Below are 20225 nucleotides of genomic sequence, written 5' to 3' on the forward strand. Positions count from 1 at the left end.
TGAGGTGTGAGGCGGGAGAGGGGGTGAGGGGTGAGGCGGGGAGAGGGGGTGAGGGGTGAGGAGGGAGAGGGGGGTGAGGAGGGAGAGGAGGGAGAGGGGGATGAGGAGAGGGAGGTGAGGGGTGAGGAGGGAGAGGGGTGAGGCGGGAGAGGGGGTGAGGGGAGAGGGGGTGAGGGGTGAGGAGGGAGAGGGGGTGAGGGGGGTGAGGGGTGAGGCGGGAGAGGGGGTGAGGGGGGAGAGGGGGGTGAGGAGGGGGGTGAGGGGTTAGGAGAGGGGGATGAGGGATGATGAGAGGGAGGTGAGGAGGGAGAGGGGGGGTGAGGAGGGAGAGGGGGGTGAGGAGGGAGAAGGGGGTGAGGGGTGAGGAGGGAGAGGGGGGTGGGGGGTGAGGAGAGGGAGGTGAGGAGGGAGAGGGGGATGAGGGATGATGAGAGGGGGGTGAGGAGGGAGAGGGGCGTGAGGAGGGAGAGGGGGGTGGGGGGTGAGGAGGGAGAGGAGGGAGAGGAGGGAGAGGGGGATGAGGAGAGGGAGGTGAGGGGTGAGGAGGGAGAGGGGGTGAGGGGTGAGGCGGGAGAGGGGGTGAGGGGTGAGGGGGTGAGGAGGGAGTGGGGGTGAGGGGGGTGAGGAGGGAGAGGGGGTGAGGGGTGAGGCGGGAGAGGGGGTGAGGGGGGAGAGGGGGTGAGGCGGGAGAGGGGGTGGGGGGTGAGGAGGGAGAGGGGGGTGAGGAGGGAGAGGGGGGTGAGGGGTTAGGAGGGGGAGGTGAGGAGGGAGAGGGGGGTGAGGAGGGAGAGGGGGGTGAGGAGGGAGAGGGGGGAGAGGAGGGTGGGGGGTGAGGAGGGAGAGGGGGGTGAGGGGTGAGGAGGGAGAGGGGGGTGGAGGGTGGAGGGTGAGGGGTGAGGAGGGAGAGGGGGGTGAGGAGGGAGAGGGGGTGAGGCGGGAGAGGGGGTGAGGGGTGAGGCGGGAGAGGGGGTGAGGGGTGAGGCGGGAGAGGGGGTGAGGGGTGAGGCGGGAGAGGGGGTGGGGGGTGAGGAGGGAGAGAGGGGTGAGGAGAGGGAGGTGAGGAGGGAGAGGGGGATGAGGGATGATGAGAGGGGGGTGAGGGATGAGGAGAGGGGGGTGAGGGATGAGGTGAGGGGGGTGAGGGATGAGGAGAGGGGGTGAGGCGGGAGAGGAGGGAGAGGAGGGAGAGGGGGGTGAGGGATGATGAGAGGGGGGTGAGGAGGGAGAGGGGGGCGAGGAGAGGGAGGTGAGGGATGAGGTGAGGAGAGGGAGGTGAGGGGGGAAAGGGAGGTGAGGGGGGAGAGGGAGGTGAGGGGGGAGAGGGGGGTGAGGGAGTGAGGGATGAGGAGAGGGAGGTGAGGGATGAGGAGAGGATGGTGAGGGATGAGAGGGAGGTGAGGAGGGAGAGGAGGATGAGGGATGATGAGAGGGGGGTGAGGAGGGAGAGGGGGGCGAGGAGAGGGAGGTGAGGGATGAGGTGAGGAGAGGGAGGTGAGGGGGGAAAGGGAGGTGAGGGGGGAGAGGGAGGTGAGGGGGGAGAGGGAGGTGAGGAGGGAGAGGGGGTGAGGGATGAGGAGAGGGTGAGGAGAGAGAATTGGGGGTGAGGAAAGGTAGGTAAGGAGAGAGAGAGGGGTGAGGGGGGGGGGTGAGAAGAGGGGGGGGGGATGAGGAGAGGGGGTGAGGAAGAGGAGAGAGGGTGTGAAGGGGAGAAGGTGAGGGGAGAGGGGGTCAGGAGAGGTGAGGGGTAAGGAGAGGCGGTGAAGCAAGAGGGTGAGGGTTGAGGAGTGAGGAGAGCTGAAGAGAGAGTATGAGGAGGGGTGAGGAGAGAGAGTGAGAGTAAGGCGAGAGGGTGAAGATACAGGCTGAGAGTGAGTGCGTGAGGGTGAAAGTCAGGGTGATGAGAGTGGGGGAGAGTGTGATCGAGGGTGTATGAGTGAGAGTGTGTGAGAGATTTAGGGATTAAGGTGTTGTGATTGTGTCTGTGTTTGTGTGTAAGTTGGTGAGTCACAGAAATGTCATACCCTGGCCTGCCAGGAGAATGCGTTACAGCAAAATTCGTGCTAATCTCCGTTTAATCTGCATAGGATAGAATGTCGGCCCTAATGTGTGGGGTTTCCCTGGGCGCTCTGGTTCCCTCCCACATGTATGAACATCAATTGGCCGAAAACACCTTAATTTGTAGAGGACCGCAGATATTGGGCAATTGTTGGCAGCACCGGCTCACTGCCCGGCTGCTGTCTACCCCACTCGTCTGTGGTTCCTCGCGTCACTTGAGTCATTCTCTTCGATAGTGAGCGAATATTATCAAAGCCGTGTCGCTGTAAGTGAGAGCCATTTTCTGTTAAAATTGGGGTGTGGCATGGATTCCCTTGGTCCCTTGCACAATTTAACATGTTTATGACCACATAGTTCATTTACAAGAACACCTGTGCTGATTTATAACATTCAAACTGGTCTGCCCATGATCCATGCTGGGTTTAACCAGGCTGAATTGTGTGAGGGGCTTGCAGTTCCCTTTGAAATGTCTGGCTGGACACAGTCCCAGCATGGATGTGAGCTCTCCTTGCAAGCGAGGGTCATGGAAGCCACATGCCCAGCCATTGATTGCATGCCCATGCTGCTTGATCTTGCGTGTGCTTTCATTAAAAAGTATGCACGAACAATTCCAGTAATTAGTAATACTATACCGAGTCACTTGAGTGTTGATTTTTTTTACGGGCAATTTTATTTATGCTAATGAAAGGTATTGGTTTCTAAAATTGTGCACGGTCGTTTACCAATTACCTATGCAAAGCATTTATTTCAGCATTGATTAAATCGATCATACATTTTTAAGAAGTATTTTTATTCACATGTATTAAAATGTAATCATTTTCTCTCAATTAATGTGACATTTTTGGCATGGATGTTTTTCTGTTTATAATTCCACAACCCCTACTGACACTTAGGATAGGAATGTGTAATGACATGCACTGTATTCAATCGTTGATTACGAAAGTTTAATGAACACACAAGTAGCACATTGACCATCTTGCTGGTCCTTTAAAAATAGACTAAAAATTGTCTTTTTCAGGAAAAGATCCTCACTTTCCTAAGATTTAACACGTAGGCTTGCATACGATGAAGAACAGCATAGTATGTGAAAACTTCTGCTAGATAAAATACACGTTTCGCCTGAGTGTCAAATCCAGCGTCTGATTTTGTGCTAAAATGTGAGATGTCTGTAAAGAACATATCCTTTAGACATGTGACAGCAAATCTTAGATGTTAGTTGAGATAGAGCATAGTCATTGGGAGGTTAATATACAATCCTAGAAAAAACAGCTCAACTATCACTGTTGGTCATGCTTGCGTGCGCTTAATATCACGTAAGTTAAATGTTAGCATGGAATTTGAGTTCTCTGCCAAATAACAAGAAGATTAATTAAGCGAAATACACAGTGACATGTATAAAAAGCAAGCCGACGATAATGAGACAACCAGCGCAAGTGTAATTGCACAATTAGATGGCATAAATCCTCAGGCCGAGCGAACCCAACATCCCGACCCTACCCCACAAGACCCATGGATGCCGTCAGGAGGTGCAGCAATGGACGATGAACATCGGAGAATCGGAAAGTGGCTGGAAGGCAGCGGTGGCTCGCATGAAGACCGGAGCGATGCTGCAGACTGTGCCGACGCGGCACCTGCACACTCGGCTTGCTGTGCACAACTCAAACCGCTGTCCCACCAAGTGGCTGGACATGTGGATGGGAAAAAGAAGGGCCTCGGTACGGCATAACTTTGTTAATTTGTTTTAAGAATGTTGTAGCGTGTATTTGCGAAGTGGCTCGCGTTTTTACTCGCTCATGTCCCATTTTTTATCATGAGTGAAATTATAAAATCGATTTCAGGATTCACTTGTATATTGGACTGTTTTATTTCACCTATAAAAACAATCTAAAAGCTCTGATACTTATTTGGCAAGACTTTTACAGAATACCTAATTCCCTGTCTTCTGTACAGACATTCATAGGGCTACTGTCATTCTAAATACCAATTTTAGATCCTCAAAATCATTCCAAAAGCAGACCATTTTCAACTATTCGATCCCACACCCCCCCCCCCCCCCCCATTAAATGAGATGTATGTCATGAAATATGAATCACTGAGTTGAAATATTTGACCTGGTTTCAAAGCTGATGTTATCATCCATTACACAAAATACATTATAAGCAAGTTCCAAACGTTGAGGTTGGGATTTATGGTGGCGTTGCCACGGATTGGGCCCCGCATTGCGGGTTGTGTGCCACAGGCATGCGGCAGCACCCCGACGGCTCGGTGCTGAAACACGTGCAGCCCCCTCCACGGGGTCAAAGGGAGGTGGATTTCTACAAAACGGTGAGAACGGGGCACACCAGCCGGTGCATCGGCTAACACCCAACAAGCACTGCCTTCCAGGTTGGGCTGCGTGTTGACCGTTTCTTCTCAAGATTTCTCTACATGCTGATGTGGGAAATTTCAGGATTTTAATGAGTGAGCTACAGATGATTACGAATTATTCAACGCCTGAAGCTGCCTGCGAAGTAAGTCGTGCGTGTGGAGTGCTTGAGAGAAGAAATAATCAACGTGTGACCCAACCCAGAAAACTGCACTTGAATTACAAGTGGCTGTGAAAATGTATGTGTTAAACTCTACCGTTGCAGGGTGCCGTGGTGGTGAGATGTTAACTACCTCGCCTGGTATACAGGAGGTCGTGGGTTCGACCCTGGTGCCTGTATATTTGGGGTTTGCGTGTTCTCCCTGTGATCGCGTGGTTTTTTATCCGGGTCCTCCATTTTTTCCCTCCGTATTTAGAAGCATGCGTTTAGAGTATTTTGCTGCTATAAATTTCCAGGTCACGTCTGAAAAGAGCTATATAACTCAGTGGGCTTTACCTGGTAAAATAAAAAAAAGTTTATGTTTTAGTTTAGATATCAGTGGATTTGGTGGGGAGTATTAGTGCAGTGTGTGTGGGTATTTGAGGCAAGAGTGCCCCTCTAGTCCTGTATGGATCAGAGAGTTGGACCCTAATCAGTTTGAAAATAATCCGGAAGAGAATAAGACAGGTGAGTGTTGTAGATATGATTAGGAAAACACTGTTGCACTGGGTCGGATATGTGCAGGGTGGGGGAGGGCAGCTTAACGAGACAGGCATTGAAGTGGTCTCCACGAGGCCAGTCGCTAAGGGGAAGACCTAACAAGCTGGTGGAGATGGCAGGGCATATCTTAGAGGTCATGCATGTTAATGTGTTAACTACGCAGCAGCCGCGGGATCTGGTGGAGGGCAGGGAGCGTTGGTAGCCAGGAGGTGTGGCGTAGGCATCGGCCATGATATCATCACCCCTTTATCTAAATGATCACAGTGGGCTGTGTCTGAATTGCTGTCATGCACACAATTCTGTATTTGCTCTCAAGGCACAAGATCTCTGAGTTGTGCGTAAGTGGATTCACACCACAGGGAGTTGCTTTTCATGCCGAGAACTAAAACATCACCCCTTTTGTATATCGATGTAATCCACTTGGAGATGATTGTTTTCTCTTAAATAAGGGGAAACCTTCCTTCATCTTTCTTTGGTGTACACCGTGATCAAATATGGTTTCCGCGTATGCAGTTCGATAATGGTAATCCAATATTTTCTGTCTCTTCAGGTATTTAATGCCGAGTGTAAAGACGAGAGAATTATCTTCCTGCGAGAACAAGTACCAAGATTCATGGGCACATGGATACCTCCTAATTCTCCCAATAGTATCCTTTTTTATTCTTCTCATTTATTGGTTTATGTATTATTATCATGCTCATTTACCAAGGAAAACCTCGTGGAGTCTCAGACTAATTTTCAAGAGGTTCCTGACAAGTTTTCACAGGAGAGCAGTGTGTTGCTTTGTGTAGTCCCAATTGAGTAATTTATGGGTATTTTTTCAGCATTGGGATGTTTCCCCAATAGCAGTTACATGATGTTTTTTTTTCAATCAAGGGAGAAAACTAGAGAACTTGCAGTAAATCATGCAGACCAGGGGGGAGAACATACAGACTCCACGCAGAAATGTGCCCGAGTTGGGAATCGAACCCAGATGCTTCTTGCTGTGCGGCACAAGTGTTACCACTGTACCATCCTGCCACCCAAATAATGATATAATTGTAGCTATTAATTGCGTGTTTTTCGAAGCTGTTATGACTGTGCTTAATGCAAGGAATGCATTATTACAACTTGGATAGTGCTGCTTGCGGCTGGTTGATTTGAAATACTCATAGTTCTTTCGGTAAAGTCACGTAGGTAAAAAATGAAATTAAAATTAATAAAAAATAAAAACAATAAAATCACGACGTTTCGGAGGCAACACAAGCTTCCGTCTTCAGGTGAAACTGTCACAGCAAAAAAATCTGTATCCAAGTGGGTTTTCTGCTGTGACAGTTTCACCTGAAGACGGAAGCTTGGGTTGCCTCCGAAACGTCGTGATTTTATTGTTTTTATTTTTTATTAATTTTAATTTAACTTTTTTACCTACGTGACTTTACCGAAAGAACTAAGAGTATGAATCCTTGCAGTCACGAAAGCTTCAAATCTAGAATGGTTGATTTGAAGTTTCGGGCCTGTGCTTAGCAACGGTATTAAAAGTCAAATGCATTGTGTGATGTTTCTTTAATGTAAGCCAGCTGTGTATCTGAAGCTAGAAGATGTGACATGCAAATTCAATAAGCCGTGCATTATGGATGTGAAGATGGGACGCCAGAGTTATGATCCGTGTGCCTCACAAGAAAAAGTGGACTATGAGCGGACCAAGTACCCCCTTATGCAAGAGATCGGATTCCTCGTTCTGGGCATGAGAGTCAGTGTTACCGTCACACTTAGAGTTCGCCTCACCGTTCACGACATTCACATATATACCTAGATATAAACGAATGTAAAGCAATTGGGTTTATTAATGATCCAGCACTCAACATTTCACTCAAGTCATTTGCTCATCAGTGGTCGGTCCCCTCCTCACTACCCTCCCATTAGCACCGTTGGCTTGTATTGTGCGAAATAAGTTCAGAATACATATATTCTTTAGCTACTACCATGGTTATTTTCACGTTGATACCGCCACTGACAATGAGGACTCGGTCCACCAGACACTGACTGTTTTTTCTCATCTGCACTGTGCTCAAGCACCACAATCCAGGTCACAACAACTCATCCACTCGCTCAACAACTCCTCACTCGCCACACTGCAGGTCACACCAATGCTGCGTCTTCCCTCACACTGCTCAACTTTAGAATTCCCTCCCATCGTCTGTCTTACAAAGCGTGTATGACAACCTTGCTGAATTCAAGAAGTATGTCACGCTCTTTATCTGTTACAACTTTGAAAGGACTTTTGCTGGCCACTTGATGTTTTGGGCTTTTGGGCCTGTGCTCAGTAACTCAAAAAATCTATATAATAACTGTATCACAAATTTTGTCGAAATGACTTCCAGCAATACGACTTAAAGTGTTACTATATATGCTTTACTTGATGTTTGTGTAGGACATTTTTATTCCAAATTAACGTGCCTGTAAAAGTTAAAACGTGCTGATGGGTTGTGAATTTTGCTTGGAGTGGAGGCTTTTATACGATGTGTTGACAACAGGAGTGATTTTCTCAATCTGATCACAATGACCCTCGAAGAAAAACATCAAGTAAAACAATTCCGTGTAATGTTGTGGTTATTTTGATTATGTAGGAATCTAAACATGGATCATGTATTCTGTTCAACCGCCTGCACACAGAGAAATCCAGATGTCTACTGTATATAGGATCGCCACCTTCCCGGGTTTGACCTGGACATTCCGGGAGAATTGGTATCTGTGTTCGGGTGCCAGGAATTGATTTGTACTGAGGTCCGGTGGCGCTAAAAAACAAACTTTATCGCAGTAAACTGCATGGTGTTGTTAGACCTAGGCTGACAAGAGAAACACGTCTGGGTTTATTCTGCAGTGGAGAAGGTGGTGACCCTTCTGTTGTGCTGCCAACTGCTCGCTTTACTCTGCAAACGTGCATTTTGCTGTTTTGTGCTATCCACCACCATATTACGTTTAAAAACACTAGTGTTATTGTTGCTTTGTTGGCCTACGTGTGTTGAGTTATGAATTGCTGCATAACATTTCAATGTTGATCGTGAAATAGTTGGTGAATTGTAATACTTGTGTCTTATGCAATTGACTGTTTTTTTTTCTCCTTTTAGGTGTACCAGCCTGAAACAAACACTGATGTTGTTTATGATAAATTCTTTGGCAGAAGTTTAGAGACAGATAATCTCAAAGAAGGTGAGGAGTCTATTCTTAATTATGTTTTATTTTAGCTCAAGCAGTTGCTCTGCACTCAGTGGCAGCTGTAGGAGCTTCTCTACACACAGAGGGAGCGCTTGCAGTTGCTCTGTGCAGAGTGGGATGAGTTTTAGTTGTTCTGCCTATAGTGGGACGTTTAGTTGCAGGAGTATTGCCACTTTAAGGTTTGTGGTTTCAGTTGATTTTCTTGTTTGTACCCACAGGCATTTCCAAGTTTTTCCATAATGGCCATTGCTTGCGGTTGGATGCACTGGAGTGTGTGATACAGAGGCTGGAAAATATTTACACTTGGTTTCAACAGCAACGGATATGGAATTTTTACAGTAGCTCTCTGCTCATGGTATATGAAGGAAATGCTCCTCCTCAGACGGGTCATTCCACACGGACAACATCACCAGCCACGTGTGAGTCTGAAGCAGCCAGCAGAACACATGACGGGTGTACACACAGCAGGGCCTTTGGAAGTGAACGTGACCCACCGTTATCAGTTCACCCTGTTGCTGCCACCAAGGCAACCTGTCAAGAGCAGTCGGCTGAGCCTGGTCCTATTGTTGATGTGCCTCCTGGCAGCATTGGTTTAGAAGAGGCAATAATCGACAATCATTTTGTGAAATTGTGCACCTCTGTGGATGTTTGCCAGCCAAATGTTTACTTGTTGCAAACAAGTAATGATCATACTCAAGCTTCCTACGTGTTTGATTCCTGTTTGGACAACACAAATGCAGGTTGCTTATGCAGACAAGTGGCTGAGCCTCGCACCAAGGATGTTCACAGAGACTACGCGCGCTCCGTCGGCACGGTGAGGACTGGCAGGCAACATGTGGATGTGAAGCTGATTGATTTTGCTCACGCATTTATCTCGGAAGAAGTCGACGAGGGCTACATTTACGGACTGAACAATTTGATTGCAGTGCTCAGGGAAATCCTGGGAAAGGCACGAGATTAGTTTTGCCATGTCCTTCATCCAACAAAAAGTGTATTATATTTTTTTTGTCAAACCAAGCGGGCATCCTTATGCGAATGTAAATAACGAATTTGTGTAAACCTAAATTTGTTCTAATTACATAAGGCTTGGCATAATTTGTCCAATTTTGGTTAAAACATTCCAACTATGAAACGCCATGAAAAATGTATTCAGGTGCTCAATATTTCTGTTTATTAAGCTTAAGGAAATAAGCATGAAGGCTCCTGTTAATAACTAATACTGTATACATGTTGCATACGTTCAAGCTATTTTATTTGAGCACTCATTATAGAAAAGTAGACTCACATGAGAGTGTGATTGAATAGGTCAAGACTAAACTTTGCAAGAATAAAATGAGCCTTCGTACATTGGAAGCCACTTGGTATAATTGGCCTTTACCGCTGTCTTCTTGGAAACTGTCTTCCAATAACATCTTAAGAGAGATATTACACAGATGTAATTGCAATTGATTGCTAAATCGCACTACATCACTGCACACACGCTTGTCCCATTTCACTCCTTGGTTGCCATTCAATGCGGCCTTCATGTTTTGAAGTGTAATCTCCCAGAATCATTTTCACCATTCGATTATAATTTAAATGGTTCATCAGCAATATAAATTCTTGCTTGATAGCTTTTCTGTTGCAAAGTACTCATTCATCATCAGTGTTGTTATTATTTACCGTATATCTTACATTTAACGTTACATATCAATGATGAAAATAATACAAATTAACAGCTGCAGAGCCTAGTGATAACCATGGTGATTTCTGTCGTGATCCATGAAACCATGCTGTCTTCCATGAAGTGAATATTCAAGAAAAAGAAGTATGTTGTGTTTGTGCTATGAATGTGAACACAATTGTTGCATTTCAGCGCTTACAACCAATTTTAAACTATACTTTAAACATATTGATAATTGCTCGTGTTATGCACTCGGCTAAGTTGCCATTTCCAACCCTATCGGTACACTTTCGTTTATTTAACTTTTAGCTAATTAACAAATTACTTTTATTGTTAATTTTATTATCTTTCTATTTCCTTGTTTTTAATTTCATGATTTATTGCAATGCTGAGTGTCTTATATAGTGCTTTGAAATCCTTGATGAGATGCACTTTATAAATATTGTTATATCATTGTAAAAGCTGTAATAGCCCAAATTTGGCTCTGAGCTCAGTGTAGAATATTGAATGAATGTCGGCTATTGAATTCAACAAAGCCTGTTAGCAAATTTGGACCGCGACACCAACAAGCAATGGCCTACTCCTTTCCTATGATGCCACAGGATCTTTAACCTCCACTGTGAAGCAGACGGTGTGCATTCACAATGAGTAGTATTGAGTGGTATTAACCAGGGTGGCCTGTCGGATTTGAACCACGAACCTCTGCAAAAAGCAGCGAACGAGCTACCGCTGGGCCGTGTCCACCGCTTCGTGTGGCGCGCGTCTGTAACGCGTATCCACACTGGAGACGGTGCAAGTGGCACTCGGCACGCGTCCACAACTCGGCTGTGTGAGCAACGTTTGCATGGGTCCCGTCAACGTCAATTTGGCAGCAGTGTGGACATTGTGCAGTGCGAGCAGTGTGGTGAATCGTACGTGTTTATATTATTATTGTGCCCTGCCGTGCTTGGGAAATTGACATTTCTGCTCTTCATCTCAAAAGCTGCGGATGTAAGCCTTTACACCCCAATAATTTGATGATCTGTTATGACCCAGGGCGTTTGGCCCTTTGACCCTAATGTCAATTCTCCTCAAATTATGTTCCTGCATGGTCAGACCACCTAGTCATTCATTCCTTACCTTTTATTTGGGAATGTTACATGTAAATGGTGCACTTCACTTTAACATTCGCAACTCCATATCTTTCAACCCGTCGTGCCGACATTACATTATACAGCACATTTTCATTCATACCCGAGGATTGACTCGGACTTAAATGTTCTTATATTGTGACTCTTTTTATGCGGAGAGAGCACACCTCTGTTGTTTATTGATTGCATTGCTTGCAGATATTGTCATCTGGAAGATGACTGTGAGATCCGAGTTTTTGGGCCATCTTATAGTTTTGGGAGGACGTTTGACTTGAAAGTGCAACTCAGAACTTTTCTGATCATCCGATCAGACCAATTCAGCTTAAAACTAAATAGATTGGATTGACCCTAGGCTAATTCAATCGTATATACATCATTATACCTGGAACCTCAATATTGGTTATCTTAGTGTTCCATTTATCACGGTTGACATTGTTAAAAAATATAGTTTATACTTCATTGTTGTGAAGAAATTAGGGCCGATGTTTCATGCCCACTTCACTTTTAAAAGTAACACACAGTGCTGGGAAACCGCATGGGCAGCACTATACATAGCACAGTATTTTTGTATCCAGGAATTGCCTCATTTTAAAGGACAGTGTTAAGTAAATACAAGAATGTGTACTGTCCTCGGAGGTACTATTGGTGTATAATGGGGAACATTATTTGGTATTATCACACAAACGCATGGTTATTTAAACAGTGCTATTCCATCCAACAACCACCTGTCCATTCCTACACAATCAGTTTCATTTAAAGTTGATTGAGTGTTTGAGACGTATTACTTCCGTTCATGAGATGAGTCACCTCTTTAAGGCATTGCAAAGAGGCGAGGGTATTTTGCTGACATGTGCAAAGTTTAATATTCTTAGGTTTTTTCGGTAAAGTCACGTAGGTAAAACATCAAAATTGTTTTATTTTATTTTCATTAATTTTGATGTTTTACCTACGTGACTTTACCGAAAAAACCTAAGAATATGATTCCTTGCAGTCACGAAAGATTCAAATCTAGAATTAATGCAAAGTTTAACTTTTTATGCAGATAAAGCAAATACTTAACATAAACATAAACTGGGTATGGAATTTTGGTGCAAATTGAAATCAGGTAAATCCTACCTTGCATGGATTCTGTAACCCTCTGCAACAGACCTTGCCCTCTTCAAGTAATGTTTTAACGCAGGTGCACGAGCTACTATGGCATGGATTATATAAACAGTTAACTCACATTGCATCACCTTTAATTGATTGTCGTTAGCCCATGTCAGACATGACACGATGCATTAACATTTTCAACACTAGTTGGGAATCGTGCAACAAATGCAGGGAACCGCCGTACTGTATGAAATGTAATTGGCTGCAGAGACCTGGAGTAACGGGACCGCGTGTTTAACCATTGCCCTGAGCTTTGCAAGCCCGAGTCGCGCTCGATGCAGAGGCCACAGCTGTGCCAATCCCAGCCGAGTCGCTCCTCTGATCTCCGTGACCCAGTCCCATCCGAACCCACCTCCACCCGTGCAGCTCCCCCGTCATGTTCCATCACTGGGTTGGCGATCTGGGCGAGGTTGTGGGTGAAAGTTGTGGGGAGTGTTATTGAAAAATGAATTCAGTTTTAGACGTGTTTAAGATAGCAAATGATGCAGTGTTAAGTCTTGCAGAGTCGGCATGACCCAAGATCGGCCACCTTCCCGAACAGCAGAGCTTCATTCCACGGCACTCACTTTCGAGGTGGCGCGATTTTCGCAGCACACTGAACCAACAAATCGTTGTAGGTCCTAAATCCAACAGTCGATTGATTGTGGCCGGTTGATGATCTGTGTGCGTCTCTCAAGCGATACGACGCTCTGGACGAACTATCCGCCGTCATGTAATTGTGGATTTTCCACAATCGCGTCGTGTGTCGCTCTCTCTTTGATCACCACCGCGCCTCCCCCCCAGGTCTCGTCGCGGCTCCTCAATTAGAATTGCATGCGCACGAGGCTTTGATTTAATCACTCACCCGGCTCAGCCGATTAATGAAGAGGGGAAGTTGTGTGTTTTTGTGTGCGTCAGTCGGTGCGTATGAATGTGTCTGTGTGTGTAACTGATAATTGTTTTGTTTGGGTGGCCATCTGTTCATCTATTTAATGATTTTATTAGCATTTCTGTCCGTTTCCAGTTCTCATTTGGATGTCTATGTGCCTGTTCTAGTGTTAATTATTTTATGAATTGTGTGTGGATTAATTGGAAAAAAACCGCGGCACACCTGGGGCTTTGCTGCCACCGGTGATTATGATTGGCTGCTCTCGAGGCGGCCACACGGCGCGGGGTGAGGTGGCAACGGGTAAGGGCAAGAAGCAGAGGTCGCAAACGGGTTTTGATTCCTTACCCGTACCCGGCCGCACCAGGGTCACAAACGGGTACCCGTCCGGGTACGGGTAGCCGGGTATCGGGTAGGGTACGGGTTTCGGGTACCCGGTTGCGACCTCTGGCAAGAAGGCGGGCCTCCTTTCTAGAACGGGATATGGCAGTGTTCATATGTTCAGAGGGAGCCACTTTCGCCGATAAGACATCAGTGTGAGGGCCGCCACACATTTCAAACAATTGGGGTTGGGCAGCACGATGGAGTGTTTTCACATTTGTATATTGTCAGGGGCCGCGCTAATTGCCACCAGTGGCCCTCGGGCCTTACAATGAAGAACACTGGTGATGATACAAACGTATCCTGATAGATGAACGAGGTGAGTGGCTTTACGGGATGACAGGCACCTCGTTGCTGAGATGACCTCGTAGCTTCACGACGCAGGTCCAGATGGGTCACGGTGGAGCCAGAGGGTGATGGTCTTGTCCTGGCTCAGTGGCTGAGGAAAATGAGCCGAGAAGAGTGATCTGGGGTATGCATGGCAAGAGTGCACAGCTTTGCTGCAATGACAATTACCCCACAAACAGAAAATACAAAGCTTGCCAAGAGTGGTTGGTTTAAGGGTTTGTTTTGGTTGAGAATCTACTGTACATAAACTTTAATATGGATGACAGATTCGCTTATTCTTGTTGAGAATACTTTATTTGTGTTTGCAAATGTTTTTTTATATATTTTATTTTCAAAAGTGAATGTTTAAATGTGTGGCATTTAGTAAATATGATCGGGCAATTATTGGTGTTTGATGGTTCATTATTAATCGTGACGATGTTTAAGGATGACAGCCGTTATTTAAAGAGTTGAATCATTTGAGTGGATTTAATTCAATGTGTTTTCATTGGTTCTTCGCGGTGTGTCAGATTGCTATAATTCTACGCTAATGCTGATTAAAATGACCTCCACTATTTTATAAATGACTCAATTGAAATTGCCTCTTCACATGAGCAAAGGGGACGCACTCCACTTTAGTGGCCGCATACTGAGCCAGTGATGAAAATTCCGTATTCTCGTGGTGGGGACAAGTCTTTTCGGGAGGATGACCACTCTTAATTTTCCAGAGCGGTGCTCATTTTTATTACCTCCAGAGGGAGGACGATAGGTCGAGTCAAAGGCTGCCTCGGGCTTGAGGCCTATAAGCTGGCACTTAGCACATCGCCAGAGTCATTTTTATTTGTGAGGATTGTTTTTTTCGGTTATCAACCATCTACACCACTGCTGTCCACCATGCCGTCTTTCACGCCCCGTAAAGAACGATGCTGCCCCTCACCGACTTTCACAGCCCTGAAGCATTTTACATTATAAGCAACAACAAAATATATATATTTTTAAAAATAGCAAAACATAACTGGAATGGATTTACTGTATTTAATATGCTTCTCAGTTTTATTTAAATTCGTAATCAAATGTCAATAAACTATTTTAACAGTCTAAATGTGTCTCGTATTCCGCCTGAGATAACATAATGCCTGGTCTTGGTGACGCTGTTATTTATCGCCTGGCGCGAGCGAGGAATGGGCAAAAACACCGACATATCGGTCACATCGGGGTTTAAGTTCCGATGGATCAATGTTTTAACATCGATGTTCATCCCTCCGATAATAACATCGTAACACCCATGTCGTCTTGATTCCCATGTTGTGATTTTTACTCTGAAGGAGGAAAAAAACAAACTCTCACAACGTTAGTGGGAGGTGTGTGTGCACTGTCTATAGGTGTAACATGTTCTGGAAAATAGGCGTACGTTTGCTATTTGTTTGGGTGTTGACCCTTGAAAAACAGCCTCCTGCCACTGTACATTTTCTTTGAAATGTATGTTTTCTTTTCATCCTGGAAATGAATGTAATTTTGTGCACAGTGTTCACCTAGTAACAGCAGCCTTCTATATTGGTTTTACTGTATATGTTTTGTAATTTAACTTTTCACAATTTTTCCAACAAACATTGAAGTGAAGGGAGCTGCCATGGTGTCGTGGTGAGATCGCTGGATCTGCAATCCGTAGGTCATCAGTTTCATTCCATCTGGAGTTCATGTCCTAAATCATTGCATTCATGACTAACTTTCCACTGAAAACGCTTACCAGTACCTGACTTTCAGAACCGGTAACCCGATTATAAGAACGGTTACCGGTTAACTCTTACCGACTCTACTGAAAACGCACGTGCGTTCTAGGCTGAGGAGCTGGTGTACCCGGACAACATTCTTGACGGGGGATCAAATCACGATTTTCACAAAGGGACGACAGCCTTCATTGAACTCTTCCAGCCAAGGCGAGACGTTTGATATCCTCGTAGACAGAGTACATACCCTCTAGAACGGCAGAGGAATGGCACTTCTCTTGTAAAGTCGGTCACTTCTCTGGCGATAAACTCATGAACACGTTGTCGCGGAACTGCATCATGGGTAAACAACACACGTGGGCCAGACAGACGGTGGTCGACTTGATCGACACGTCGCAGTCGCGTTGGAGCAAAATCACGGGAATGCGGTTTTATAGGAGCCGTCCATAAATGACGTCACGCGATTTTGGACGATTTTTGACCCCCCCCCCCTTCGTCACACGGCGTCACAAAAAGTCAGACCCCCCCTTAAATATGACGTCACAAAGCTCTGCACCCCCCCCCCCCAGCCATATTTCCATTTTGAAAATAAAACATGCTTCAAATCGCTTTAAACTATTGTCATTGTAGTGCGTATTTAATGTGGCGCTGCACTCTGATGTTGTCGGAGAAAACATTTATTAAAAAGTCTATTTAATTAAGTAGAACGTGTTGTCTATATTTAAAGTTGCCCATTTTAATGTGACATGACATTTCTCACCCCCCCGCCCTCGTCACACATCGTCACAAATGTCTGAACCACCCCCCCCCCCTAGGTACGTGACGTCTTTATGGACGGCTCCTTAGCCAGAGCAACGTGCGCGGTGTGTGATGGTGCTGGTGGCGCGCATCGTGATGTGTCAACACCACTGGGGGGTGCTCCAGAATCGTTGAAGTGGAAGAAAACCCACACAGCCATTGCCGTGTGAGCGATGGAAACGAGTTGAGAGTGATTCACGTTTTTCACGCCGTGAAATCGTATTCCCAAATGAAGCACTCGAGTTCGTTATGTTCCAAGCATGCACCCAGCAGCAAACTTATTTTGAAGCGATTGTTTCAGCTGCCAAACCGGGAGATGGAATCGAACCGGCGAACTTCTGCGTTTCGAGTCCAGCGCGCTGCTGATCATTAACACCACGGGAGCTCCGTTCGCTTCTCAGTTACAAGTTCAAGTTAATTTATTAGGTATAGCCCTGTGAGCCATTCGACTCTTGAATCGGGTGCAACCGCAACAAACAAAAAACATGAACAAAAAACATCTTAAAGTGAACATGTGACTAAGTGCAAACAGAAAATCCAAGAAAAGACAGCAAAATATTGCAGAAAAAAAAACCGTACACCAACGCTGTGTGCAAAAATCCCAGTGGGATGCAAGTCAAACAACCAGACATTTATTTGTGAGGCAAACCGGTAACCGTTTTTTCCTCTCACGCGGTTACCGGTTATGCATAGAAATAAAGCATTACATCACGACTCCTGCTGATGACAGGTCTCATAGGGTTATCGCCGGCATGTGCAGGATCACCAACATCTCTCCCAGATATACTTATCTCTAGATACACAAATTATTGTTCACGTGAGATAGAAATTCAAGCGATGAGGGTTAAACGTTAGCCACCATTTTTCTGGTGCTCATTTAAATATTGAGATTTGACAACTGGCACCAAATGTTTACCCTATGTCGTCGTGAAACAGCGCCGCGTTCCAAAGCTCGTCCCCATGCGCTCCATGCGTCGCCCACACGCGCGCGGTTTTGGTGCCCCGCGGATGTTGCAAAGTTAACAACTTATACATTTTAAATGTGGGTAACGCATACTCTGGCCTATCGTGTCATGATGATACTGGTCTGGTTGTATTCCTCGATAACCATATTTGTGTGTACTGCACTGCATAATGCATGCACTTTATAATGATACAAGTGAAGGGATTTTATTCACATTACACACTAAAAAGACTTCTTCCTGGACCGGATTATAAAAGTGTAGACGCCACCCAAGAAGCATGGGCAGTTGTTGTGACATATTTTGGAGACATCTTTACTGAATGTTTACACAAAGCGGAGGACACCTCAATCAAAAAGAGTGATGAGACTGACTTCAATAACCGGAGACCACAGCCTCTGATCGCCCATATACAGGTATCCCTCGATTTACGAAACGGATACGTTCTTCAAATACTACGCATAAAACGAATTTAATTAAAAAAAAAATGCGGGATGTGTTTCGGATAGTCATTACAACTTTGCTCCTAATCTAAAACTATACGCATGTATCAGTTTTACAATCCAAAAATACTGTAATAACAAAGGGCAAAAAGATTAAAACGATTAAATAATTACTTATGTAAAATAAAAAATAAAAATTGTAAATATTTTTTTATTATGTAAGGCCCACTTAGCTATACAGTATAGCTATTTTTCAGAAGCGACCTGACCACAAATGACAGCTCATCCCAGTGGCTTATCATGTGGAAATTTATATCAGCCAAATACTCTGAACACATTTTTTAAAATGTGGATTGAAAAACCGGAGGGCCTGGAGAAAAATCCACGCGACCACGGGGAGAACATGCAAACTCCAAATTTCCAGGCATCAGGGTCGGGATCGAACCAAAAACCTCTTTTTCAGGGAACTCACCAAAAGATCTGCACGTTGGAATTATTGGAAATGTGATGTTGGAGGTGTTATTGTTGCACTGCCGGAATTCCGTGGCAATATCGCGAATGGATGATGCAGCCTCCCAGGTGCTGCTGCTTTGTTTGATCTCATGGCGCGTGCCGCTGTGACATTTCGTAAACGCGGAAATTCGATTTCGTTCAATAAAAAGTGGCCAAAATTTGTCAATTGCGTTCACTCGAAATTTCGTAAACCGAACGTTCCTTAATCGAGGGATATCCGTTCACATTGTTGCCGTGAATATTGACGTCACAGAGAACAAGATACACACATAACTCGTGGATTGGGGAAAGAGGAGGGAAATTGGCGATGATGATACAACGACGATTATAACACATTGAATGTCTCTTGTATGCAAATCGACCAGTAATTACATTGCTTCAGTTTTGCTACGCAGATGATACATCTTCTCATTACTATTACGAATTGTACATGCCAACAGATGTATATAAATTCAAGTTTGCTGCAGAATGGAACGTCATATCATCACAGTGGAAACCTGCAGTCACGTATTCAGCATGCATGCCCACGATGATGATATAGCACGTTATGATTTGCGATTTCACACGCAATTCACGTGAACACCGTGGCACACTGAAAATCACTACTGACCGTGCATACACCTCTACGGTGTGCATTTGCATAGTGTGATGCTCGATATAACATGGCATACACAACACCCGTAAATTACATACCGCGCCTGCATGTTGGTCAAACAGAAAGAATTGCACGAACACATGTGACGCCTTATTGAAGGTCCCCCCACCCCATACGGATGGCCGTTACCAGCGGATTGGATGTGCATCGACAGCACGACAGCAATCACCCTTCCAGAGAGGGGCCGCCTCGACAATGGCCCGGGTTGTGTGCGGCTGCTGCTGCTGCTGTTACGCTGGGTGCCGGAATTGCAGACGCGGCGGGTGAATTGCGACTCGGCGCGTCTCTGGGGAGGGCAGTAAGTTACGCAAGCGCGGGTTTGCATTGCAGCTGCGATGGGACCAAGATCTGCTGAATAGCGTCTCGCGCGCGGCATTAACATCGTAACAACCTATTTGTTTTTTTTTCTTCTATACATAAAGGGACGTTACCCCCGAAACGTTGTCTATTATTATTATTATGTATTTTAAATGTGATGCTTTATTTTTTTCCATTCTCTTTAAGGCCACGGTGGCTGTTGACGAATGCGTTCGTGTGCGTTGTTGGTGTTTGCGCGCGCCGCTACCAGCACGAGCAGCAGCAGCAGCAGCACCACCACCAAATCATTAATCCACAGCGATGGGCGTTTTGGAAGTTTCCAACTAAATATTTGCCTCGCGACGACATCGTCGGCAGCGGCTTACATCCCGAATTGCGTCACAAGCGAAGCGGCAGCAGTCGTTAGCATAATTGATTGTGATTAGGCCCAGCATGCTCAACTGTCCAGGCGATCCCAATCAACTTTAGTGGACGCGCCAGCGAAACGGGGAAAGTGATGCAGCCCCGGCGTTGCGCATCCGCGTTTACATTTTAACGCTAACATTGAACAACAAATCCTTCTTTTTGTAAAGCAGCTTGTGGTTTAACCTTTGCAGAAAGGTTCTTGCTAACAGGCTCATGATTATTGCATGAGGAGTTGCCAGGCAACGGGGACTGTGCACGGCGTGCGGAGGAGGCGGAGGAGAGGGGGGAGGCGCTCTCGCTCTCCTCTCTCCTCCTCCTCCTCTCCGCTCTCTCTCATCCGCTCTCTCTCTCTCTCCTCCGGCGTCCCGCGCCGCTCTCCGTGTGCCCAGACTGCCGTGCTCGGTGCCCTCCCAGACACAAGGTAAGAAGTGGCGTCCGCCCGGAGCCGTCGGCCAACATCTTCACCTCGGCCCCGGTCCATCCCATGCCTCCTCCCACGGCGTGCGGCACAACAGTGGCGGTGCTTTGATAGCTCTCACTTGCCACTGCATCTCGAGATGATGATGATGGT

The 20225-nt window shown here is 45.9% G+C and overlaps 1 protein-coding gene across 3 annotated transcripts in view; it reads left to right on the top strand.

The window, feature by feature from the left end:
* LOC144720690 (inositol polyphosphate multikinase-like) overlaps positions 1-14935 on the top strand; it is a 15250-nt gene extending 315 nt beyond the window's left edge. Inside the window, exons 2-8 of one of the 3 annotated variants that reach the window (XM_078597650.1) lie at positions 2949-3770; positions 4295-4380; positions 5671-5767; positions 6677-6849; positions 8228-8309; positions 8534-8734; positions 9056-14935. In XM_078597650.1, coding sequence (XP_078453776.1) covers positions 3446-3770; positions 4295-4380; positions 5671-5767; positions 6677-6849; positions 8228-8309; positions 8534-8734; positions 9056-9276 — 1185 coding nt within the window. In that variant the 5' untranslated portion in view covers positions 2949-3445 and the 3' untranslated portion in view covers positions 9277-14935. Of the gene's footprint in view, positions 1-2948; positions 3771-4294; positions 4381-5670; positions 5768-6676; positions 6850-8227; positions 8310-8533 lie in introns of all 3 variants that reach the window. The other 2 variants (XM_078597648.1, XM_078597649.1) reach the window with 2 other exon arrangements.
* The last annotated feature ends 5290 nt before the right edge of the window (positions 14936-20225 follow it).

This window comes from Lampetra planeri, chromosome 9 (assembly GCF_965212315.1).
Source record: "Lampetra planeri chromosome 9, kcLamPlan1.2.h2, whole genome shotgun sequence".
In the NCBI taxonomy this organism is placed as follows: Eukaryota; Metazoa; Chordata; class Hyperoartia; order Petromyzontiformes; family Petromyzontidae; genus Lampetra; species Lampetra planeri.